The 25,114-nt window shown below is 41.3% G+C and overlaps 6 protein-coding genes across 9 annotated transcripts; 2 read left to right on the forward strand and 4 right to left on the reverse strand.

The window, feature by feature from the left end:
• Nucleotides 1-1,906: 1,906 nt before the first annotated feature.
• Nucleotides 1,907-4,284, forward strand: LOC135651198 (uncharacterized). Of its 2 annotated transcripts, none has more exons than XM_065171092.1 (6): nucleotides 1,907-2,381; nucleotides 2,587-2,663; nucleotides 2,798-2,855; nucleotides 3,015-3,219; nucleotides 3,308-3,755; nucleotides 3,840-4,284. In XM_065171092.1, exons 1-6 carry the CDS (start codon nucleotides 1,940-1,942, stop codon nucleotides 4,194-4,196), a joined length of 1,587 nt encoding a protein of 528 aa, XP_065027164.1. In that variant the 5' UTR covers nucleotides 1,907-1,939; the 3' UTR covers nucleotides 4,197-4,284. The 2 variants fall into 2 exon arrangements, with proteins under 2 accessions (XP_065027164.1, XP_065027165.1); XM_065171093.1 differs by having other exon boundaries at nucleotides 1,911-2,381; nucleotides 3,311-3,755.
• A 3,689-nt stretch (nucleotides 4,285-7,973) lies between these two features.
• LOC135650890 (peptide-N4-(N-acetyl-beta-glucosaminyl)asparagine amidase A-like) lies at nucleotides 7,974-10,080 on the forward strand. Its single transcript, XM_065170554.1, has one exon. The coding sequence runs from the start codon at nucleotides 7,989-7,991 to the stop codon at nucleotides 9,894-9,896; it is 1,908 nt and encodes a 635-aa protein (XP_065026626.1). The 5' UTR covers nucleotides 7,974-7,988; the 3' UTR covers nucleotides 9,897-10,080.
• A 787-nt stretch (nucleotides 10,081-10,867) lies between these two features.
• LOC135651415 (peroxisome biogenesis protein 7-like) lies at nucleotides 10,868-11,839 on the reverse strand. The gene has a single exon (XM_065171482.1). It carries the CDS (start codon nucleotides 11,837-11,839, stop codon nucleotides 10,868-10,870), a length of 972 nt encoding a protein of 323 aa, XP_065027554.1.
• Nucleotides 11,840-12,519: 680 nt separating this feature from the next.
• Nucleotides 12,520-13,482, reverse strand: LOC135651416 (peroxisome biogenesis protein 7-like). The gene has a single exon (XM_065171483.1). The coding sequence runs from the start codon at nucleotides 13,480-13,482 to the stop codon at nucleotides 12,520-12,522; it is 963 nt and encodes a 320-aa protein (XP_065027555.1).
• Nucleotides 13,483-14,051: 569 nt separating this feature from the next.
• LOC135586933 (uncharacterized) lies at nucleotides 14,052-18,014 on the reverse strand. Its single transcript, XM_065170553.1, has 5 exons — nucleotides 17,608-18,014; nucleotides 17,386-17,517; nucleotides 16,700-17,071; nucleotides 15,582-15,805; nucleotides 14,052-14,420 (listed from the first exon to the last, which is right to left on the reverse strand). Exons 1-4 carry the CDS (start codon nucleotides 17,988-17,990, stop codon nucleotides 15,667-15,669), a joined length of 1,026 nt encoding a protein of 341 aa, XP_065026625.1. The 5' UTR covers nucleotides 17,991-18,014; the 3' UTR covers nucleotides 14,052-14,420; nucleotides 15,582-15,666.
• Nucleotides 18,015-18,875: 861 nt separating this feature from the next.
• LOC135650978 (polyadenylate-binding protein-interacting protein 8-like) lies at nucleotides 18,876-24,458 on the reverse strand. 3 transcript variants are annotated; one of them, XR_010501687.1, is made up of 10 exons: nucleotides 23,803-24,458; nucleotides 23,355-23,465; nucleotides 23,144-23,188; nucleotides 21,571-21,643; nucleotides 21,356-21,468; nucleotides 21,148-21,207; nucleotides 20,907-20,949; nucleotides 20,750-20,818; nucleotides 19,351-19,412; nucleotides 18,876-19,283 (listed from the first exon to the last, which is right to left on the reverse strand). XR_010501687.1 is itself a non-coding variant. In XM_065170724.1 (10 exons), exons 1-10 carry the CDS (start codon nucleotides 24,130-24,132, stop codon nucleotides 19,226-19,228), a joined length of 969 nt encoding a protein of 322 aa, XP_065026796.1. In that variant the 5' UTR covers nucleotides 24,133-24,458; the 3' UTR covers nucleotides 18,876-19,225. The 3 variants fall into 3 exon arrangements, 2 of the variants coding, with proteins under 2 accessions (XP_065026796.1, XP_065026797.1); XM_065170724.1 differs by having other exon boundaries at nucleotides 20,902-20,949; XM_065170725.1 differs by lacking the exon at nucleotides 21,148-21,207 and having other exon boundaries at nucleotides 20,902-20,949.
• Nucleotides 24,459-25,114: the final 656 nt, after the last annotated feature.

Below are 25,114 nucleotides of genomic sequence, written 5' to 3' on the forward strand. Positions count from 1 at the left end.
AAACAGCTGTGTATCTCCTCTGTGTGTGTTTCCTTGAGACGAGCATCACAAGATATTAGGCTTGGCAGCAGTCCAAGGAGAAACATATGGCGCCATCAATTTCCTTTTGTATAATCAATGTCGATGAGTTAAAATGGGTATATATCTTCCTACCTTTTCTATCTCGGATAATATAATCTATTTCTGAGTTCTTTTATATGTAAATTATATTCGTTTGACATCTCATTCTTTTATATGTAAACTATATTCTTTTATACAATTTAAATCTATTTTCTTTTTTAGATGGCTGTGGTCAACATATAGCTCTTAGTTTCTTTTTAAAAATTTAACTCATTCTTTTTTTTTTAATATTTACAATGATACATGTTATGATTCCTAAATCAATAAATTTAATTAATTTATTAGGTTATACATCAAACTCGATATATGTCATTTGATTCTTTCTTTCGTTATCAATATTAAGAGTATTCCTTAGTCGTCTTTCAATATTAACAGAGCGAGTTAGTGTCGAATCATGAAAGCTTGACCTAAAAGAAGTCGAACTACCTATGACTCATACTTCTCTATGATATTATCTATAATATATATATATATATATATATATATATATATATATATATATATATATATATATATATATATATTCGAGTTTTTCCGATCTAAGTTGTGTTGTTGGATCCATGTAAACTTGAAAATTTGCAATTTATATGCCTAAAACTGATTATTGCTTTTTTTTAAGAAATCAACTTCTTCTAAACACCAAAATCTTTAGATCAATTTTAGTTGTTTAATGTTCTCTTCAATTCAATTCACTAAGTAAATTAACTTTTCCTCATATTTAAGTAAACACAAAAATGTTGATATTTTTTTTGTTTCTTTTTTTATTAATGTTTCCAATACTCTATAGCACCGGTAATTGGTGCTGTATGCATGCATCTTTATAGTATACCACACCCACATTATATAGTGATCCGCATTGTATATGATGCTATGGATGGTAACAAGGGACAATTTGGTCGATCAGACTAGTCATCGAAAGTGTACCATCTCAAACTCAACAACTTATGAAGTGACCTAACAAGAGGGTCTGTTAATTTTTTTTTTCTTGAAACAATATGAATCTTGAGATACAATTAAGTAAAAATAATAAGTAGCGCCGTCAAATCGTGCCGTTCTAACAGCTGCTTGTTCCTGCAAAGTAGACCCACATGACCTAACTCTTAAATGGCATCCAACCATGAATGAACATGTTCCGAAGACTTTTAAGAGTCGCTGCAAATCGCTTTGATCCAAATCTCCAAACATTGTTGTAAACAAAACGTATATACTTGCGGATTTGGTCGAGAAAACATCGATCGACATACACTGCTTGGCATCTCTTAATTCCTTCATTAAATCCTGCGAAAGACACCTTCATTTAACGTGAAGGTTATTTAATGCGGTGCTCGAAAGAATGCAGATGGCATTTCAACCAATAGGCTGAGATGGAACAACATAGCGCGGAGAGGGGAGTCGAACAAAATAGAGGAGGGCTCGAATGGAGGAAACTTCGTAGGTTGGAAAACGTTGCCGTCGGACGGAGGCAAGTGTCAACGCTGATACCTCCTTTCTATCACGTTGTAAGAGCGGACAACTGTTTGACTGGTAACCCCTTCTGCACGCTCCCATCACAATTCATCCTCCTCTTCTTTCGTGATACTGTTCCTTCATCCCCACACAGCAGAGAGGGGGGATTATAAAATATGATCAGTGAATGCGGGGAATACTTGATGAAGTCTTCCTTCTACAATCATTGTTCTTTATTGTTTCCGCTACTTATCCTTCCACCCTTGTTATTAATAATGTTAATACTCTTCCCGGTCTTCTCTTTCCGTCTTTCTTCTTCCCTCATCTTCTAGGCCCCAATGGTTGTGTAGAGGGGGAGGGGAGAGGGCTGGGCATGGGGGAAGAGAAGGAGAAGGAGGTGGTGGGTGGACACGAAGATGACGAGAGGAGCGTAGGGAGCAGCCGATCCCCAAGCCAAAAGAGGCCGCTGGAAGACCTTGATCTCAACGAGGATGTGACGATCGACAGCAGCGAAGGCGAGGAGGAGGAGGAGGAGGAGGAGGAGGAGGAGGAGGAGGAGGAGGAGGTGGCGGAGGACGGTGACGACGATGGTGAAGGTGGGAGTTCGACAGAGGTGGCGAGAGGAGGGAGCTCTAGCAACAATAGCAGCACAGACAACAACTTCAACAACAAGAGTGGCGACACCACTGAGGGGAGCAGCGGAAGAGCCCCTACCGTGAGACAGTACGTACGTTCCAAATTGCCGAGGTTGCGGTGGACACCTGATCTCCACCTTGCCTTCGTCCATGCCGTGGAGAGGCTCGGTGGCCAAGAGAGTATGGCTCCTCCTCTACCTTCACCCAGTGTCCTTCCAATTCTCCTCATCCTCTCTTAGACTTCATATCTAATTTCAAGATAATAGTATCTCGACGATCATGAGCTAAAGGCATAGTTTCTCTTTATTCTTCTCCCCTATTAGATCTGCATGCATCTACCTTTTTGTGCCTGTATTCACTTCTTTGGACGGAACGGATGGTGCAGGAGCCACACCGAAGTTGGTTCTTCAGCTGATGAATGTGAGGGGGTTAAGCATAGCTCATGTAAAGAGTCACCTGCAGGTGAGGGAAAAAGGAATACTAGTGGGGCGGCCACCACAACAGTGTTTGTGGCGCATGCATGCCGAGAGATGGAGTTGTTTCCATGTTATGATGTTTGTGGCTCTCGATTAATTCCTTTATCTTCGCCTGTTTAGATGTATCGAAGCAAGAAGCTTGATGGATCGGGCCAAGAAAAGTCCGCCATTTCTTCAGGTTTGGCTTTTATCACCTCTTTCAATCTATCAAACAAGATCTGTGGTACCATATCTAAGATTACATTTGAGACACATCCTTTGAGAAGTCTCAATAATTGCTTCCTATTGTCGACTTCTGCCAAAATCTGACATCCTTCGTCATCACGAACTATCGCAGTTATGACACCCATGGATTTGCACCTGAAGGAACATCGCCTTCACGAGATGTTTTACCGAAGAACGGATTCATTCCAGCCCTTCAGATTGGATAATGGGGGTTTCTTCTCGTCGAGGAGCATCCATAAGCCGGATCAGTTCTGCAACGCTTTCTTCCATGGATCGCAGTTTCTGCAGGCGTCGGTTCTGAGAAGCAGCAACTTTGGGTATAGCAAAGCAACTGGGTACCGTCTTTTGGATCTCTAACCTCGCAAACCCTAAATTCTTGACTTTGTCTTTTGATTTGCCTGTCAGCAGACACCGAGAATGGGAGTTCAATCGGCAAGCAGCAGCATGGGACAGTTGCTTACGAGATCAAGGTCCTTCCAAGGGACTGATACATGACATGATCTTTACCCAAAAAAGGAAGCCATCAACATCCCATCTGTTCGATGTGCGGGATGCCATCAGCGGTAATGGGAATCCCGGCACTGTGCAGCAATTCCTCGAGGGAAGAAGATGGTCACCTGCAGACATGATCGAAGCTCGTAAATGGGAAGGAAACCGAACTGGAAACTTTGGTAGCAGCGGATATCCCCTTGCTAAGGCTGTTCCCGCGGATCCAGTCTCCAGTAATACCCTGTTTGGATGGAAAGGCAACAGCAACATCTGCATCGACACTATGCAATCTAATTCACATGTACCGATTGTTGTCAACGATGAGCTTCCCCCAAACTCTCAACAACCCTTCCAAGTTGATGAGGTATCACATTCGACGCTGTTTGATGGAATCATCATCTTTCTTTGGCATTCTAACCTCCTTGGGCTGGTCATCTTGGTGGTGCAGTCACGTCGGCGTCAGGATAAACCACTGCGCAACTCTGAAGATATGCATGCGAAAACAGAAACACCAATGAAAGATGCGAAGAAGATGAGGATGGCGACGACGACGAAGGATCTGACTCCCGACCTGCAGCTAGGCTTGAGATCGAGCTTGATCAATGATGGAGGATATGAGAAGAAGAGTCTTGAAACTGAAGAAGTAAATAGTGTGCTCTCACTTTCACTCTCTCCCTCTACTTCAATGCAGCGAGAAAAACATATGAAAGCTGAGATGCAGTTCTTAGAGATAGGTAGCAGCAAGAAGGCCGTTCTGGGGCTGAGTACTTTAGATCTGACCATGTCGATTAGAGCATCGGAGTGAGATCTTTCAAGTACTTGTTCCAAGGCCTTTAGGAACTTATAGCTTGCTGTTCATGAAAAATAAGGTCAAGACCAATGATTTAGCCTGAGTCCATTTGGTTAGCTGTATGAAGTTTACATTTGGTGAGTGCAATGGCAATCTGAAATTGATATGTTATCATTCAAACCATTGACAACTATGGTACGGTCTCGATCATGTTTATGCCTTCTAAATCCTCGATTGCTTGCCTTTTTCCATCATAGTTTTGTTTTGCTTCTTTCATCTTCTTGTTTCACTTGGAAAAAAAGATGCATAGTATCTCTTAGTAAAATGCATCATAATTCTTCTTCGATATTGCCGTAGGAACTGTTTCTACAGTAACTTGTTTATCTGTGATTGCAGTCGTCTTTCTTGACCACAGTGTTAAGGATCTCTCTTGAAGAAACTTCTACTCAACCTAACATTCAATCAAGAGAGATGAAACTTAAAGAATGATTCATGTGTACCTCTACTAGCTGCTTGACCCCAAAGACTAGTCAAAATTCAACACAGTTAAATAAATAAAGAAAACTACAGAAAAAATGACATTATTTTTATTGACTATTACTGAACAATTCAGTACATATTTTCCTGTTTGGCTTTTATCTTGTCCAGTTGAGAATATAATTTCACAATATAGCAAATGTCAAGGTCTAGGGATTTCATGGTGGCCATGGCTTTACCTATGTTTCACTGTGTTGCTTCTGATGCTTCCATCTTTTCAGGATCTTCACCACTGAGCTTCTTTACATTCTCATTCTCTTATGCAACCATTAGATAGGAACAATCACATTTTTTTCATAATATTTAAAGATGTCATCTGCTTATTTCTAAACTTCAGGTTGTTGTTTTTTTTTCTTGTAATTTTGAGAAGTTATTTAAAGATTTGAAGTGTCTTATATAAATTCTCAAAGAAAGTTCTCAAAGTGTATGTGTCATAGTCCAACACGCGGATGAAAAAGAAGTAAATTAAAATCAAATGACACAACAGGATAGAGTGAATACAAGTAATAGATTCATAGTTTAAGATCATCATCACCTTCTTAAGGTTTGAAGGAGTTCAGAAATGTTCATGAAAATTATGTAGGTAGTAATAATCAAGCCTATCAAAAGAAGCAGAGTACTTCTCTTTGATTTCCTAATTACAATGTGATTTATTGTTCATGAGTTCTACATCCAGTCACACTTGGGTTCAAGCTCTAGTAAGAGATTCTTCTTCTACAGGTTCAGAGAAGAATAGATGCTCCTAGTAAAGTCATGGAAAAAGTCTAGTGATTGTTGATACCATATCATTATTACTGATGGTGAAACCTTACAGGGTTGGTTATACATCCAGTCATAGTTGGATTGAAGCTCAAGTAAGAGATCCTTCTTTTACAGGTTCAGAGAAGAACAAATGCTCTTAGTGAAATAATGGGAAAAGTCCAGTGATTGTTGATTCCATGTCATTATTACTGGTAGTGAAATCTTACAGGGTTAGAATCCTAACTAAACAAATGCATTACTCTCTCCTTCTCTTCTTATTACTGTTCAATGACCAAAGTGGTTTTCAACTTCTTGTTTCTGTACTCATTAATAATAAACTGAAAGATATCAATCAAGCCAAAGCATGCAAAGGGCAGCCAGAATTAACTCATTTGGATGGTCTATGGATGCATGAAGATGCAACCAATAATGGCACAGAGATAAGGTGCAACAATCCATTTGGAGTTCGATTAAATCTAATTTTGGTTGACTACTCGAACTAAAATGAAAATAAACGATCAAAGTCATTTGGAGTTTGAATAAATCTAATTTTGGTTCCACGGTTGAAAATTCCCACATATCACCACTATAAACCATCAAAGTCATTTGAACTCACTTGTGGAAAGCCAACATTTCAGCAGAACTTAGAATCTATCGAACTCTGTTTCAGGAAATTTAAATTGAGATCAATTTTGATTTTGTCAAACCAGACAAAGCTGCTAATGAATCCAGGTCTTTAATTAGTTGCTAATGAATCAGCTTAGGTTATTGCAGGCTGCAAAACAAAGTCAATCAGATGTATTGTGCAGGGCATTTCAAACAGATCAAGTAAGAAAAGGTTTCAATTCTTCATATTTGACTTGTCTAGAAAATTTCTGCAGGCCATATTCAGAAAACCGAACCGGTTAACTTTGTCTAAAATTTCAATCTTTGAGTAGTTGTATCATCAGATTGGCTGACACTAAGGATCCTATTCAACTAGTATCATCCTTGAAAGAAAATAAAATGGCTAAGAAAACATCTGGATGCTATATTGATATGAAATTGAAAGAGACACAGCCTACATCAAGAGACTACTTAAACAAGTCAAAATTCCATGTAATTTGTCTTCCTGCGATGCAGTTGCTCTGCAGATGCAGAAACAAGAGTTCTGTAACTTAAAAGATGTGGATAGACACAAGAAGCGCTTTCGGCCTTTGGGATTGAGGCTTCAGAAGCAATGGTTGCACAAGTAACACACACACACACACACACACACACACACACACACATATTTATATGATTCAAGTACCTTTGAACTTGAATCATATAAATACAAGGTTTTTTCCCATCTGTTGGAAGCAGCTAATGGCGAAACGAATGCCGAGACCTTCACAAAGAATGATTCATATACTCGATGAATTTATGCAATGTTGACATATGAAGCGTAATAGATAGAAGCTGCAGATGATTGAAAGGAAAGGAAGGGACACTATTATTACCTCCCTCGGCTGAACTCCGCCGCCACTGTGCGAGGCTTCCGAGAGTCCGCTCCGCCTCTTAGTGGACGAGGGGAAACGAAGCAGTTAAATCATCGACGGACAACACCAGAGGTAAAAGGACGCCCCATGGGCCTCCGCCGGGACAGAACCTTGTGTCACTGGTCGTAAGTACGTAGACTTCACATGACCCATATCAGCCGCTCATTCTTTAACCTCTCTACGTAACTATCAGAAATGGAGATAATGCTGAATTAACTTGGCATTTATCCTCCATGCTATAAAACACAAAAGGCTAAAGCAACAAACACGATTGAATCCGTCAATATAAGAAGATTTTGGAATGATTTGGTCCACCAAATACCATTTTTGAATGACATTGACTTTCCAACCTAACGATATGCATAGATCGTGGATGGACTAATACGAGCAAGCATAGTAATTTACATGTTACCTTGCAAAGCACCCCACAGTCATGACGACTTTGCGCTGGACCCTCGTCGACATGACCATTAAATGCACCGGTGACATGGCTGCCGATCTTTTCCCTGGAGTGGTACGATACGTGACCTGAACACTTCAACACATTTGTCTTGTCCGTCCTGACTCTTCCTCCCCTCGATAGCAAAACTAGTAAGATACGACAACCCAGAACAGCCTAAATTGTGTTTTTACAATAAAAGAAAAGCAACGTAAATTATTGAATTTAAGATCCTGCCAATGGCACCATAGACGCCTGTCAATATAATACCATACAATGCCATGGTATAAGATGATCCCTCCAAAACCGTCCATCACATGGTCTCCTATCATCGTATCCGTCTGCCTGATTAGATCTCAATCATATGAACGGTTCTGATGATAGAAACCACATGATGGACGGCTTTAGAGGGGTCATTCATAACCTTCCTATGCAGGGTAACCTGCACAGAATCCTCAGTATCCCGGGACGACCGCCCTGGACCCCGACAGCTCCCATTGCATTCAGATCCACCAATCGACAAGGTTGCTTTGGATGCCTCAACGATTTCTCCAACTCATCATCACCGCTATGCCACCTGCACTCGCTCCTACAAATACTAGCACCAATAGATCCGGCCAGCATATTACTGTTGAATCTTCCTCGTACCTAATGGCAGCGACGTCTCCTCTTCTCCTCCGCCTCCTTTTTCTTTCCCTAACCTTCCACTTTGGTATCTCTGGCGCTCATCTCCACAGATCCAAACTCACCGCTTCAGAGGATGAGCAGATCTCTGTAGCGACGACGGCGGCGGCGGGGCTTCCGCCCTTCTCCCCCACCACTTTCTTCGAGGTCACGAAGCCCGTCCCTCTCCCGCGAGGCGACGAACCGGCCTGCTCTACCCTCGTCCTCCAGCACGACTTTGGCTTCACGTACGGTAAGCCCCCCATCACCGCCTCCTACCGCCCCCCTTGCGCCCGGCTCCGCCGCGGCCGCGTCCCCTCGCGCGCTGTCCTCGAGTGGTCCGCTGCCTGCCAGGGCCGCCAGTTCGACCGCATCTTCGGCGTCTGGCTCGGCGGCGTCGAGCTCCTCCGCAGCTGCACCGCTGAGCCCCGCGCCACCGGCATAGTCTGGACCGTGCGCAAGGACGTCACCCGTTACGCCGCCCTCTTCGCCCGCCCACAGACCCTCGCTATCTACCTCGGCAACCTGGTCGACCAAACCTACACGGGCGTCTACCACGTCAACGTCTCCCTCCACTTTTTCTTCGACTCCTCCCGCCACCACCATCATCCCCGCACCCCCGCCGCCGGCAACCGAGTGCCCGGGTTCGCATCCCCTGCCAATCTGGTCCTGCCGATCTCCCGGAGCCTGCCGCTGAACGACGGATTGTGGTTCTTGGTTCAGAACTCCACCGACATCCAGTCGACAAAGCTCGCCATTCCGACGAACACCTACCGTGCGGTGCTCGAGGTCTATGTCTCTTTCCACTCAGCAGATGAGTTCTGGTACACCAATCCCCCCGATGCCTACATATCCGAGAACAACCTCACCGATCTCCCCGGGAATGGGCCCTTCAGGGAGGTCACCGCCAGGCTAGACGGCGAGATCGTCGGCGCCATTTGGCCGTTCACCGTGATCTATACTGGCGGAGTAAACCCCCTGCTGTGGAGGCCCATTTCCGGCATCGGATCGTTCGATCTTCCATCTTACAGTATCGAGATTACCCCCTTCCTGGGGAAGATTTTGGATGGGAAGCCTCATGAATTCGGTTTCGGAGTGACGGACGCTTTGAATGTCTGGTTCATCGATGCCAATTTGCATCTCTGGTTGGATGCCAAGAGCTCGTATACCTTGGGAAGTCTGATCAAGTACGAAGCACCAGACTATGCTCCGTCTCTGGATTCTCATTTTAAGGGTCTCGACGGGCGATTCAAGACGAGTGCGAGCAGGTACATATCTTCCACCGGGTGGGTGAGGTCGTCCTACGGGAAGATCACCACCCGTTTCTTCCAAAAGCTGCAATATGAGAACTTGATGGTGTTTTCTGGGAATGGAAGCGTTCAGACGGTCAATCAGACTATAGATTTCAACTACGGTACTTATGCCAAGCATCCATCTTCCGTCTTGTACTCGGAGCATGTCCACCGGAGCTTTCCGCTTTATCTGTACACGGGGACTGTCGACCAAGGGAACGACACCTACGATCAGGTCGCAAATGTATCACTGGGATTCAACGAGAAGAAGCTCTCGGGAGAGAAATTTGGCTTTACATATAGCTCTTTGAAGAATCTGCAGACTGGAAGTGGTGACATGCGAGTGAAGGGGAATTTGGTGCAGAGTGGTGTAGCCAGCACTCAGCAAGTCTACAAGTATGAAAGCACTGATGGTTGCTACTATAGGAATGTGAGAAGCAGTAATTACACTATTCTATCTGACAAATCAGAAGAATTTTGCACCAAGAACTCACCTTCAGATGTAGAGTACATTTTTACCTGATGCCTTGCTTTCTTAGTCAGGAGGAAGTTTCTGGCATCTGAATTGTATAGGTTGATCCTTGGAATTATGTTCAATAAAAGGAAATCAAGCTCTATGAGGCCACACTGCCTTGGTTTTTGGATTTCCAGATGCTGCTGTAAGTTAGGAACCTAAATTTTATGGGCTTCGGTTTATCTTTGTTTCATAGTATATGCTTCATTTAATTGCTTACAATGATAATTGTTAGTGTTCTTAGAGTCTGAACCATTTTCTTTATCTGTATTTACATTCTTGTTTCTGATTTTGTTAGATGAAGCTTAAATTTGTCATACATGATAATATTGATACATATGTATAGACAACTGACCTGATCATATGGTATTCTACAATAAACTGACAGAAATGACATGAGATTGAAACATTTGAGTTTGTGATACATTCTCTAAACAGAGTACTCGTATTCTCTCTTCTGTTCATGAAGCTATTTTTACATAGCTTCATTTTATATTTATTGACTTTATCATGAGAAACCAGTCAATAAAAGGTCAGACATGTTTATAAACTTATTATGCAGTCACAGGAGAATCCATTTAGTGTTCAACTTGAGGTTTCTAGTCCATCCATCTTCCACTCCTTCAGTGTTCTACCTGAAGCTTTAAATTCATCTGTCTTCCTGTCCATGGTAACTTGTGCTTGGAAAACTTTAGTTTCTTTAGAGTTAATCCATGACAACCTCATTTGCTCGACAAGAAAAGGAAGGTAAATCTTAGGGAAAAGCTGGCAGCAATATAGATGTCGATGGTATTAATTGGAGGTCCGAGAAATACAACTAGGAATGTGCGAGTTTCAGGTCAGTTTTTGCAACTTGATTTCCAAGTTGTGACAAGAATTACGATAGCCAAGCTGATCCCATTTGGGTTGGCGACGAGCTGTTCGTCTTCTGCTTCCCTTCATGCCATCAGTCTTCAGCTTTTCCTCACGAGGGCCAGAGGTCAAGGGGAATGCAGGAGGCGTTGGTGTGGGGAGGCCCGCCAGATATTGACCAGCTTGTCCCGCCCAGCGCTGGCGATCAGGTCCTCGATGTGCACGCTCATGTCGATCCCGTAGACGGAATCGTCGTGGAGGTCGTACCTCGCGATGGAGGCCTGCGCCTGGGTATCCCACGCTCGCACGGTGTGGTCGACGGAGCAGGAGAGGAGCATGTTGGCCCGATGGGGGGAGAAGCAAATGCGGCAAACATTGCGGTTGTGGCTGCTGAAGTCGACCAGGGGCATCTGGGTCGTCCGGACGTCCCAGACGTTGATGGAAGTGCCGGAGGCGGTGGCTAAGTGGAACTCGCTGTACTTATTCCAGTTGCAGGAGACGAGTCCGCCAGGGTGGTTGACAGGGATGCGGGTGATAAACCTGTTGTCGCGAATGTCCCAGAGGCCGACGGTGTGGTCGTCGGAGGCAGAGGCGAAGACGTGAGGTTGGATGTCGTTCCAGGCGACGGCGTTAACCCTATCCAAGTGCTCCTGGAAGGTGTAGTAGCTGTTGTTGCGGTCAGGGACCCAGAACTTGATTTTAGCGTCCGATGAGGCGGAGAGGAAGCAATCGTCGGCGGGGTTCCAGTCCACGGAGCGGACTTGGTCAATGTGCTCGCGAAAGATGCCCACCGGATTTGCTGCGGGTGGCAGTGATGTGTCCCACACCTTCACGCTGCCATCGGTCAATGCGGAGACGGCTAGGGACCGTTGTGACTGGGACCAGCAGCAGTCGTTGACGCCGTACAAGGTGTCGAAGGTGGCCAGCTCGTCGACGGTGCTGCCGCCCGACGGGGTGGGGGAGAGTTGGAGGACGTGGAGGCCATGGCTCCTGTTGAAGCGATCCCGCGTGCCGACAATGATGCGAGAATCGTCGAAGCGGCTGAACCGCACCGCGCTCACTCGGTATCGCGTCCAAATCCTAATCCCTGGCAGTGCCATCTCTCTCTCTCTCGCTCACTCTCTCCCGACGACAGAAGAGAATAGATTATTTATTTCTTTGAATCTTTCATCTTTTCGTTTTTAACGGATTGGCAAATAAAAAGTTCGTTGAGTTAGCTATCTTTTTCGTTTTTCCTCTTTTCTTGCTTGTGTCACCTCAAGAAACAAGAAAAACTCACCGCCATGAGGAGGAACAGTAGGTTTATTAGTTATTATAGTTACACCGCTACGGACTTATGGGCCGTGTAGTTATGATCGGGGAGGATGTCTGTTGACAACTAAAGAGGAAGCCTCATGTATTTATTGTTATAGGAAGAGAAATAGAAAACAAGAAACCATCTGATGAAAGGAACAGAATTGCTTCCTCCTCCATTGGACCAGACAAGTCATTTCATATGTCTGCATCAAAAAAAGAAACTATCTGATGAGAAAGAACACAATTGCTGGTTTATTATAGTTTGTCTTTTTATTGGAACAAAACAACATAGCATGATCTAAATCTGTGATAGCACAACGTTGCTGTCGCATCACAACTAAGCAATCGATCTCAACTTGGTATCTGTATTCTAATTATCACTCGACATCCTGTGACAAAAATCACCATCTTCCTTGAGCTCTGTTTCTTCCCCCTTCTTTATTCCCATTAGTCTTCGACTTTTCCTCACGAGGAGGACCAGAGGTCAAGGAGACCGTGAAAGCGTGGCTGTGACCGGGCGGTCCCGCCAGATATGGACGAGATTGTCCCACCCAGCGCTCGCGATCAAGCCCTCGATATGCACGCTCATGTCGATCCCGTGGACGCGATCGGTGTGGAGGTCGTACCTCGCGATGGAGGCCCCCTCCCGCCAATCCCACGTACGCACGGTGTTGTCGACGGAGCAGGAGAGGAGCGTGCTGGGCTGGTGGGGGGAGAAGCGAATGCGGCAAACAGTGTCGTCGTGGCCGCTGAAGTCGACCAGGGGACTCCGGGTCGTCCGGACATCCCAGACGTGGATGGAACTGCCGGAGGCGGTGGCTAAGTGGAACTGGTTGTACGTGTTCCAGCCGCAGGAGACGAGTTGACGAGTTTTTTCGTCATGGATGACGGTGAAACACCTGTTGTCGCGGACGTCCCACAGGCCGGCGGTGCGGTCGCCGGAGGCGGAGGCGAATACGTGGGGGTCGGTGGCGTTCCAGGCCACGGAGTAAACGCTGTCGGAGTGCCGTTGGAATGTGTAGCTGCTGTTGGAGCGGTCAAGGGTCCAGAGCTTGATTTGAGAGTCCAGGGAGGCCGAGAGGAAGCAGTCGCTGACGGGGTTCCAGTCCACGGAGCAAGCATCGTCATAGTGCTCGCAAAAGTAGCTCACCGGATTAAGGATGGGCGGCAGTGATACGTCCCACAGCTTCACGGTGCCATCGGTCAATGCGGAGACGGCGAGGGACTGGTGCGACTCGGACCAGCAGCAGTCGCTGACGCCGTAAACGGTGTCGAAGGCGGCCACCTCGTTGACGACGTCGCCGCGTCGGGTGGCGTAGAGGTCGAGGACGTGAAGGCGGCCACGGCGCCCGCCGAAGCGACCGCAGGTGCCGACTAGGAGGCGACAAATATCGAAGCGGCTGAACCGCACTGCCTTCCCTTTGAAGCGCGTCCTAAACGACGGCATCGCCTCTCTCTACAGAGACGAAAAGAGATTGCTTTTAACAGATTGAAAAACCCGGAAAATATAAGTTCGTCGACTTAGTTATCTTTTCCTATTGACTCTCCCCTTCCTCTTTCAAGATTTGTAGCTGAAGCTTCCTTCTTCGTCTTCTTCTTCCTCGTCTTGTCAAGAAACAAGAAACACTGACCGCCTCCGTCAGATTCTTTGGTTATAGTCCGTCATGTAGGTTTTTAGTTAGTATCCGTAACTGTGGGCTGATGGGCCGTGTCGTTATATGATGAAGGACGTCTATTAATATAATTGTTATTAGAGTTATTAGTTATTATAGTTGTTTGCATCCGATCTTAATTGACGAATACGAATTTAATAGCAATTAATTAAATGGTTTGAATTACTGCAGTAGTTATTAGATTTTTGAGGAATTGATCCGATGCTGAATATTGCAATCAGATTTTTTATTCTGATATCAAGACAATTTGAGTTCATGCACGAGCTCTGCTCGTGCTGGCTGGCAATGCATTGGCGAGGATCACGACAGTTGCATAGCTCGAGCAGAATCACTCTTCCAATCGTATCAAAAGCAAAAGATCAATAAACTCGTCAATACATTGGATTACATTTCATATGAAACAGTATTTTATCTAACTCAATAAGCATATCCAAGGAAATAAGCCATATATCCAACAAAAAAAAAAAGAAAAATCATGACCTGCATCCTAGAGAGATAAAACTCTCTTAAATTCTCGTTCCAAAAAGACGACGATGATGATAAATGTAGAGTTACATAACATTTCCATTCAGCAGTGACATTAGCCATCGTCGTCGTCGCTTGTTCCTTCACCCCGTAAACTATGCATGCATAAGAATTTTTAATCAAACGTATGATCCTTACAATAGGCAAACACAAGGCTTCCGTCATCATGCCTGATCTCCCGCACAAACTGCAAATCAGATCATTTCAAGCATCAGTAATGGCTAAGGAATAAAATGTTGAGAACAAATGTGGAAAAAAAAGGGTGAAAAAACAGAATAGCTTGCTGTGAAGTTGCAGCTTGATAATACATGTTTCTGGCATTTCACAGGGAAACCTTTCCAAAATCAAGTGCTATTCAGCTATACAGATTTGCTAATAGCTGTTGTACCATGATAAAAAGAATACATGAGTTACAAGGACATCATGCCATATTTTTTTAACCTTATGAAGATGTCTTGTTTCCGAGCAATTTCTACATGCATGCCATCTCTTCTTTTTAATCACATGATAGGTTCTGAAACGTGAGAAGGAATTGTGGATGATAGTATAATGAGCATATATTTCAGCAAACTAACATAAGCATACATATATGACGAAAATAAAACTGCAATTGTCAAATAAATTCATTATCCCTATCATGCAATGACACTGTAATGATGTAATAAAGTAATAAACAATGTTGTCACTTGAACAGTATGATACTGAATTCAAGATAGTGTTTTGTTTGATGAATAGAAAACAGAAATAACATTGGTCAACCTGCAATATCTGCTGCACAAACAAATGAAGCAACCAAGAATCACATTTTGAACTGAAAGGTGGTCAGCCAACCTTCTCCACACAAATACAACATTTAGGAAGCTTATCATATAAGCCATGACTAGATTTTACAGGATTAGGTCAACTAGCATCAGCTAGCAAACAAAGGGAAACAAGTTAGAAGCACATTTTTGCTGTACACCTTCAATCTAAGAATTTGCAGGCAATGTGATATGGTCATGGTTTCACATCAATAAGTTGTATACATTTCTGCATATTATACTTAATAATAACTTATAACCAAAAACCATGCATTTAAAAATAAGCTTTAGAAGGCATGGCATCAACTACAGATTGCATACTAAACTCTTTAGGGATGTTGTATAACATCTGGTAAACCAGCTTCAATTTTTTTTTTGCAGAAAATTATTGCTCTATATTGTGGCACAACAACAACACTCTGATATATTCTTTGCAGTAAATTTAAAGTTTCTGATAGCAACATACGAAAAATGAGCCAAATGACACCAATTAACGAAATTGAGACCAGTGTGTGCAAGAAATAAACCAACATATAAATATACTTAACTCGATTCCTCCCATAAGACTACGTATCATCATCAGTACACATGCATCCAGCTTACGAGCAGAATAGTTTTCCTTGTCAACCAATATCACGGCAAGGTTGGGAGTCGTTCTTTATCAAACGAAAAGAAACTGACCCGTCCATGGTCTACGTAACAGAACTTCAAGGGTAGACCATCACATTTTTTCTCAAGATTTTCTACTTCGGATCTTGAAGGTGGATTCCCACTGCACAAAGGATAGGTAAAAGAATTACGTAACATTTACGGATAGTAAAGAAGAATCCTCATGTATGATAGAAAAAATTAGAAAACAAGAAATAGCAGATGAAGAAACTATCTGATGAAAATAATACAATTGCTTCCTTCTCCATTACGAACAGACAAGTGATTACAGATTAGACATTTATCTATATGTCTATATCAAATAGAAGAGAGAAAATAGCAAAACACTTTGTAGTAAAAATAAACAAAAATATATTTTTTCGAATGTAATGGAAAAAGATTGTTTCGGAGGTTTTATGTTTTTAGAGAAAAAAAATGTACAGTGCTCGTTTAACTTTCAAAACCAACAATGTGGAAAGCCAACTTCAAAAGTCAACAATGTAAAGAGGCAACATAGTTAGCAAAGCCTAATTACAATGTCAATGACAAATTGAACTTCATTGTTAGAACAGACTAAGATCCCAAATGCTAGATCCAAAATTTAAAAATTCACATTCACCAAAATGCATCACATGAAAAACATCAATGCACATCTAATAACACTAAAGATGGTTGAATAACAGTAAGCATACAAGTTGACTGAAATTTGAAGCATGTAAATGAATCCAATCAATATGAGGAAAAACAACCTCATTCATATTTATAGATCAGCATGCAGCTTGTCATTGACAATGTCAACGAAGTAACAAAGCATGTGAAAACCACATAATTTTAAAGTGCAAGGCAGATGGCATGTATTTTGGAAATAAATAGTTTCTAGCAATCACCAGATTATTCACAGACAAATTTTTAACAACACAAAATTTCTTTTTAAATGAAACAAGATGGGATTTTGATAGTCAGCAATTGTTCAGCAAAAAAATACCTTGGCCTAAAAGTACACATTATATTTAGCTACCTTAACAAACAGAGCAGGAAACTTGGATCACCGGGAGAAGATTTTCGAAACTTGCTATTAGGCAGATATACTTTAAATGTCGGCTTCAACTCACTGATCTGCATATCTTGTAATAAGTTTGAAATTTCAAAACATCTTGTATTATTTTCTGATGGTGAATTGGAGCTACAGAAGATAATATCATTCTTCAATGTCCAAGGTATGCCATATCGCTGAACTATGTAGCCAAGTGATTTTAAGTGCCTGTACGCCTCGAAGGACTCCCAGGAACACCCAAACTTTGATCCTAGAATCATCTTGTATACATCTCCAACATTAATTGTCTTACCATCAGGACTTGTGAGAATCAATGCCCCTCTTTCAGCCAAAAACCTACAAGGAAACAAGTCAGCTTTAACAAGGGACGGGTGTAAATTAACCATGTAGATCTTGTTAAGATATTTGGGAAACAAAAGGCATAGTAATTAGCATAAAACCAGCCAACTACAAGAAATCCTCCAATTTACTAGAAATCTTGTTAAAGCTTAAGCATGTAATCATCAGACATCATTTAAGACAACAACTATGTGACTGTGTAGCTTCTATCATCCAAAGTACATCAAACCTTGAGGAATAGCATTGTACAAGAAGTCTTCAGTGATCTTGCCATTGTGGCAATAGAGAGAGAGAGAGAGAGTAATACTCACAGGATTTCTTCAATGTGACAATATAGCTTGCCGTTCCGAATGACTCCGGTAGTGGCCCACATGCTTCCCTTCTTTTCAATGATCTCTCCCATCCCCATCTCCTCATCCCAACAAGCCTTGGATACTTCACTCCTATTGTTCGAATAATCAGCACAAGTTATCAATATATCGTTTCTTGATGAAAAAGTTAAATAAATTTAGCACTGTTTGAAGGATTTTTACCTGAACTGAGTTTTGGAAGTCCAAGGCTTGTTGATGCTATTAGAAAGGAAGGGGTTTCGGTGATGTTCCTCTTCTTCTTCGCCTTCCTTTGCTCCTCGGTCTCCACTTCTTGCCATGAGAAGAAGGCAGTGTGCGACCACGAAGGAGGAAGAGGAGGAGGAGAAAGACAGAGAGATACCAGGAGAGGAAGAAGCCGCCACCGTTCGCCGAGGAAAACGCCGCAACGACAAGAGCTTGCCGCCGTTCGCCGATGGAGAGGAAGTCAACCGCCGTGCGCCGAGGATACGCCAAAACAGTCGCTGGGGAGAAAGGGAGACTGCGTTTAGGGCACGGGTCTGCGCCGGGGTGGTCGGGAGGGGTGTGGGGCTGAGGTTTGAGACCATCTGGTTCAATCGGGCGCTCGGACGAGTCGACCGATTCTACCGAGTCGACTCGCGAGTCAATCCGAGCCCACGAGGGTATCGTTTTGATCGTGGTCGTATGATCGAGCGATCCTACGGCCTACATCGCGAGTTGGATAACGTCGCCTTTCAGCCACTAAAAACAATTAACGGCTCACTTGGTGCACAAATCAAGGTGGAAGAGTTTGGCGTATGCTGATGACGGATGAGACGGCTGTAGTAGTCACAGAAGAGTGAGTATTATTGCTCAATAGTTTTCTTAATGTCTCAATTGATTACTGTATTATTACATAAAATGATATCTCTCATATTTAAATACATATCTATAATTTAATATAATAAAAATATATTTTAAAGAAAACATAGTTAGCTTAATCTGCTTATGTTGTTGGATAAGTAATACCCAAAAAAAAAAAGGCAATTCTGACACGATTCATTACAATTTTCTGGTCCTGAAACATAAATAAGAGAGATAGAAGCATGCATAATGATCTCTTCTATGCTCAAAGCTTATTATCTTTGCCAGTAATCTCATTGTTTCTTCTTGTTGCTTGCTGAGCCTCTTCTCTGGCTAAAACTTGAACATGCCAAACAATGTGTTGCAAGCTCAAAGTTCATCCTGTGGGCTAGAAAACTCCTATATTACTTGTACTCTCGGTGCCTAACATTAGACAAATAACAATCTATATGTTGCCTTCAAAGTTCAAGAAGAAGAAGATACCAGCTCTATGGAAAGATCATTAACTAGATAGTTTAAAAGTACTAGGTTAATAAAGGAACATTAATGACGACAATGTAAAATAGCTTGTTTATCCCTTGGCTAAGAACCATAACTTTCTTCAACACAAAAACAACACGTAATTTGGATTGAGAAAAGATACAATGAAGATAATTATAGATAAAGAAATGAGATAGTACTAAAACTTCACGTAATTGCATAGATTATCCAAGTAGTTCAGCTAAAGTAACAGGCAAATGAGATCAGATACAGAGACCAAATCTGTTGCCCACAAAGGTTATTTGACCCCCTTGATACAAGGAACAAATAAAAGAAAGAAAGCCGGTTATACAGCAGAAAATACTCCAACATTAAAGCCTGTTTGGAAGGAAATTGCAGGATTTTTTCTTCGTTTTGCCAATAATAAATGGAAATCCAATAGAGCCCTTAGTCAGGTTACGTGAGAACTGCAACGAGTTCAGCTGATGATAAGCCCAAGTCAGTTCGATGCAGCTCGTGGCGCACGAGGCCTCACTGGTGTTTTTGAAGGACTCACTCTGAAACCACAAATTTGGGTTAATTACAGAATAGAGCACACTGATTGGGGGGGAATTAGGATGATACCTGATCGGTAGCGCTCCCAAAACCATGCCAGTACAATTCAGGGCTACTATAGCACTTTCTGCCTGCCATTCATAGGGAAGAAGAATAAAAATCATGCAGAAACCAGCATATATCACAACAAAAGACACAGTAACCCACTCAAAAAGGTTTACTTGCACATTCAATTTTTCAGCCTTGACTGCTATGCTTAGCAGAAGACTGATGTGAATGTATTACTTTAAAAGGGTGCCTAGCAAGAAAGAAATTAAACCTTCCGAGAAAACAGCATACAACAGATTAATAGACACAATAATTACTAAGACATATCCAAGATTCAAGAGTTCACTTCTTCAGCCTTTGACTATCATGTGAAGCAAAAGATCAATTCATATGTATGACTTTAAATGACGAACAAATCATGACAAGAACATGCTAGATTTACTTTAGATGTCCAAAGGCTTCTAGATTCAAACAGATGCCCTTGTCAGGAATTAACAGACTATGCAACCTCACGAGAGAACTAACATCAAACAATAAGATTACATCCAAACTAAGACTAACAGGAAGAGGGTCATGGGGACAAATGCCAGAATACCTTTTGATGTTTAAACTTAAAATACAGTTGTGGTTATTAAGTTGAACAGACTGCAGAACAGTATCAGATTTCGATATTCAATGATACTTACAAACAGAAGTCAGAATCACTGAGGAATCACTAAATAACATTATATTCAATTAAATATCAGTATATTCTTCAGGCTTTCTGAAAGAGTAAAAGAAAAATCTTATAACCTGCATATTCAGTGTATCAACTAAACAACAAAAAAGAGAATGCTTAGAGAACAAAAATTAGCTCACGAACAAAAAACAACAACAAAAACAAGCCGAATGTCCCAAATTTTTAGGGTCAGCTACATTCTTTTCCAGCATTATATAAGGCAATAATTTTAGTTATCTAAAGAGCATTCAAATCACTAATTGTAGATTCTTATGAAATCTTCCTAAATCTTCCTCTGCCTCTCCCAGCAACACCAGCACTAATTGACTTACTTCAATTAAATACAATATCTATGATTCTCCTTTGAACATGATCATACCATCTTACACAATTAATTTTCTTTTTATTATCTATAGGGACCACACCTAGTTGCTGAAAGATGAATTTCTTATCTTATATTTTCTAACAACTAACTCTGCATATCCATCTCAACTTTCTTATTTTAACAAAGCAACCTTCTTTATATATGTTTTTTTTAACCATAAGCCGAGCTCAGAAACAAAATACTGTTAAAAAGATTCTGCAATTATAATGAATTTGTAGCCTATTAGTATTTAATGAACAGCTAACATTTTCTAAACTGAATCCAAATACATCAACGATTAAACTCAGTTCTGAAGAAGCAAATTCACTAACGATTACCCGTACAAACTCGACAAATGCGATACGTGTTGAGTGCATATTATCACCAAGAAGCCTCAAACGAGAGACCTGTAGAAAACAAAAATAAGTTGATAATTACCCATATAAAACAATTAACCAAAAATGTATTATCTCATGGATAATTAGCTGACCTCACCACAACATTGCTCAAAGATAGCTTTTAATTCTGTTTGTGTGACCTGCACGAATGATAAATTGTAAAGTAACAAACAGGCAATTCATCTAGTCCTATGATCAATAATACAAAACTGCATGTACATCCATTTGGTAGTAATAATTGCAACAATAGACTCAGTTTTTTCTAAGTTATCTTTGCACACAATCTAAATGTAGCATTTGCAAAAAGTAGAGCATGGCATAAGAAGAAGTCAATCTACCTTCCTATCAATATTCGTGCAGTATACTGTCCTTACAACCATTTCCTTTTCATTGTCAGACTGCATTGATATCGTCACAGTGAGAAACAATTCAACCAAACTGAAGTGATCATGCGGAAGTCTACAATAATGTCTATATCTTCTAATTAATGTCGATAGATAAATAACAATATTCATAGCTACACTTAAGATCTAGTCAAGAACTCACCCTAGGAAGAAATTTTGGGTTCACAGGCAGAATTGCAGTCTTGGAAGGTAAGACTCTGACTGGATAGTACCCTAGCATGGTCCCACCAAGATTTAGGGCCGCTCTAGCACCATCTATCAACAAAAAGCCCACAATTTTAGTTAGAAGATGCATGATACCCTTAAATGTAATATCAATGTACATATGCCGCAGAATAAGGAACCATGTGAAATTACCCTCATCAGAAAACTCTATGAATGCAAATCGGAGAACTGAGTTAGGATCACCGCAAACTCGGCAATCAACTACCTTCAAAATAAAAAGGTGAAAAATAATCAGGGAAATAACATTGAAAAATAAGTAGAAAATCAACATCACCATCTTAAGCACTTCAACAGTAACCTATAAATGAAAAACAAGGCACATCTACTATCAAGACTTGAATAGCACATATAAATAAGAGATATGTACTGAGGAAAAATCCACCCAGTCCTTTCCCTAGCTCTACACCAGGCAATTCTTTTCCTTGTCATTCAACAAGATGTGCATCCCACCTTCCCTTCTCATACCATAGAGTAGATCATTGTGATTTGCATGACAAGATAGCATAGTCACTGAAATGGTTCTTTACATCGATTATAGCAAAAATGTTAAAGACACAGTAGTTCATGTTTCATAAAGCATATATACGAAAGTCCCATTTTACTGGGATATTAAAGAAAACTCGAGGGAAGGATTCAATAACAGCATAAAATTGCTTATCTGCATAAAAGTGCACCTCATCGTAGGGGCAGCATAATGTATCACGCATTGGAGATAGATTATCGATGACAGGTTATTCAAGATTGTGTCATCCAAGCCTCCTTACGAACAAGAATATCCATTGTAATGCCATATAAAAAGACTATTACCATATTGGTTATGCCATTTATGGGTATCAAATCAACCAGAAAACTGCTCAATACAAAGCACAAACCATGTTGTAATCTCTTCCATAACTTTTTAAATGACCATATTACTCACTTATGCCAACTAGAGTTGAAGAAGTAGAACAAAGACCTTGGCTTGTATGGTATTTGTAGCTGGCATGTGGTTCATAAGTTATTTGTAGCTGGAATGTCATGAACAGCATAGTTTAATGCTATCAAAGAAAAACAACACTCATTTATGAAAAGCAAACTATGAAGTCAAATGTTCCCTTGATTGGAGAAAAATATACTCCAATGCACATACTATGCCCCATAATACATCATTATTTGGGTTGTGAGCACTAGAAAATGAAAGAGATATTAATCAGAAACAATATCACCACACTACTTATAAATGATAAGGTTGACTTTGGTCTTGTCATGATGGAGACCTATATGCATCAGAAATTGCAACAGAAAAACCTGTATTACAGCACAGCAACTATCATATCATATCATGTCAATGATGTAGCAGAGAAAACTAAATCACTATCAGAATTGGTAAAAAACCAAAGCTGAAGATGATTGTTAAATTCCTAAAATGTTTGATAATGTATTTGCCATAAACTTTATCCGGTCAACATGTTCAGATATTGGCCAGCTGAAGCATACAAGATCAAAGGTTCAGCGTAAGTGATCAACATGATTAGCTATATTGCAGACTATCTTTTTCATTAAATCAGATATATTAGATACAAATTGCAGCAATATATGAGTAGAAGAAAGAAGTGTGATACTTTGTAAAGGGACAAATTGCAGCAATACTCAATCAATTTGCACAATCACGATACGCACTATAGGATATTCCGCATATTTACTAGTTGCAGTTAAAGAAACTTACTTGGCCACAGGTAGCAAATATTTCAGCAAGCTTCTCTTCAGTCACCTGATACATATCAGTAACTGAGTTCAGGCTACCACACAAGAAAGACATAAGAAGAATATGTCCCTCGGAGATTGCATATCAATGGAAAACAACGATCGTCGGAAGAAAGAAGAAGAACAAGAGGGGATAAAATGAACGAACTAAAAGGTTTGTGTGATTGGCTTACATGTTGATCAATATCAGAAACATACACAGTTCGCCTAATGCTCTCCTCAGTCTGAGCTTTTCGAACTCTATCTTTCGTCTTCCTCCACCCCTGGTCATAACCACTTCCCCTCTGCCAAATAAAAAACAGCTCAATCTAAATCACATGATAGACCATAAAAAAGAAACCTAAAAGGAAAATTAAGAAGGAAAACATTCCAACGTAGTTGCCCCCAAATGCCGAGAGAATAACAACAGATTGAAGAATACTCCATCCAAAATATCCCATTTCCTCCAATTTGTTCCTTTTCCTCGGAAATGAACAAACAAATTCCAAAAAGAAAAATCATTCACTTTTTTTGCGAAAAATTAAGATAAAGTCCTTAAACCCCAAAACCCATGTACAATCTAACATAATTTAGATATTATACCGAAACAGATATAAAGGCAAGAAGGATCAAATTCAGTACTCTGCGATTTGGCTGGCTATTGGATGAACCATCGCTGCTCGAATCTTTATTACCACCATTACCCATCACTCCGTTACCGTAACAATCAGTCGACGCCACAAAAATGGGCGCATCGGCGGACAGCCGGCCATCGTATTTCCGGCCGTCGCGAGCGGTGTGCAAAGAAGGGAAGAACTCCTTGGCGGAGGGGTTCAATTTCGACAGAAAATTCACCAGCTTCCTCACGTCTCTCTGGTACTCAGTCTCAACTTCCGCCGGCGTCGGCGCCGGGGACTGGCAGCGGATGAACTGATCGTCCGACCCGATCGCGTTCTCCGTCACCGCAGCCATTTCTTTTTCCTCAAACAGCGCCAAATACCAACAACAAAAAGAAGATAACAACAATAACAGCTGCTCGAAAGCGATCAAGATATGGCAAATTCGATCGAGATAAAGAAGCGCCTAAACAAATAAAAAAATAATTCAGCAAAAAGCGATCTTTTGCGCCATTGCAAAAGTTTCCCCCTCCATGTCTCACTGCGCTCCCAGTTGCTCTTCTCCACTCTTTTGTGGGCTTTATTTGGATTCTTGGGAACGAGATGGGATTTGATATGATAGCGAGAGGGGGGGAGAGAGAGAAAGAGAGATGGAGAAAGGAATGGCGTGATGAATCGAAAAAGACGGCGAGGTGATGTCTCGCTATTTATAGTCTGTTATATTCCCCAGAATACTTGTGCATTTAATTTGTTTCACAACCCAAATATGTCTTTCCCTCTTTACGCAATTTCCTTTTCACATTTTACCCACACGTCCGATTAAACGTTTATTAGACGTAAGTAAATTATGTAACTTAGATTTTTATTATTTTATGGAATTATTGTATTAGATTGTTCACTCATCCAGGATATAATTATTTTATGGAATCATTATATCTAGACATATAGTTTTGGTCAAACATTTTATATGTGTGACTTGGGAGGATTAGGAAGTTCTGTTGCATTGGAACTCTATTCCATCGAATTTTGTTTATTTTGTTGGCTGTTGCCGCACAATTATGGATGCATAGGTTTGATTAAGGTGGAGGTAGTTGATTGTTGTGGTATTATTAGAACTCATTTTCGACGGAACTTGTTTTACTTTAATTGTGTTCTGTTGGTACTGTTGGTGGTTGCAACACCATCGAGTATCTATGACTTGATGAAGCGTATGACGAACAACAGAACACAGAATTATTTGGTTCGTTGAAAAGGGTGGTTTGAGTTTGAAGAAGTCATGGCGCTACCTTTTGTGGCCTCTCTTACTTTTTCTCTTCTTTTGACTTCCTTTTAGGCTG

The sequence above is a fragment of the Musa acuminata genome, chromosome BXJ3-10 (genome assembly GCF_036884655.1).
Source record: "Musa acuminata AAA Group cultivar baxijiao chromosome BXJ3-10, Cavendish_Baxijiao_AAA, whole genome shotgun sequence".
NCBI lineage: Eukaryota > Viridiplantae > Streptophyta > Magnoliopsida > Zingiberales > Musaceae > Musa > Musa acuminata.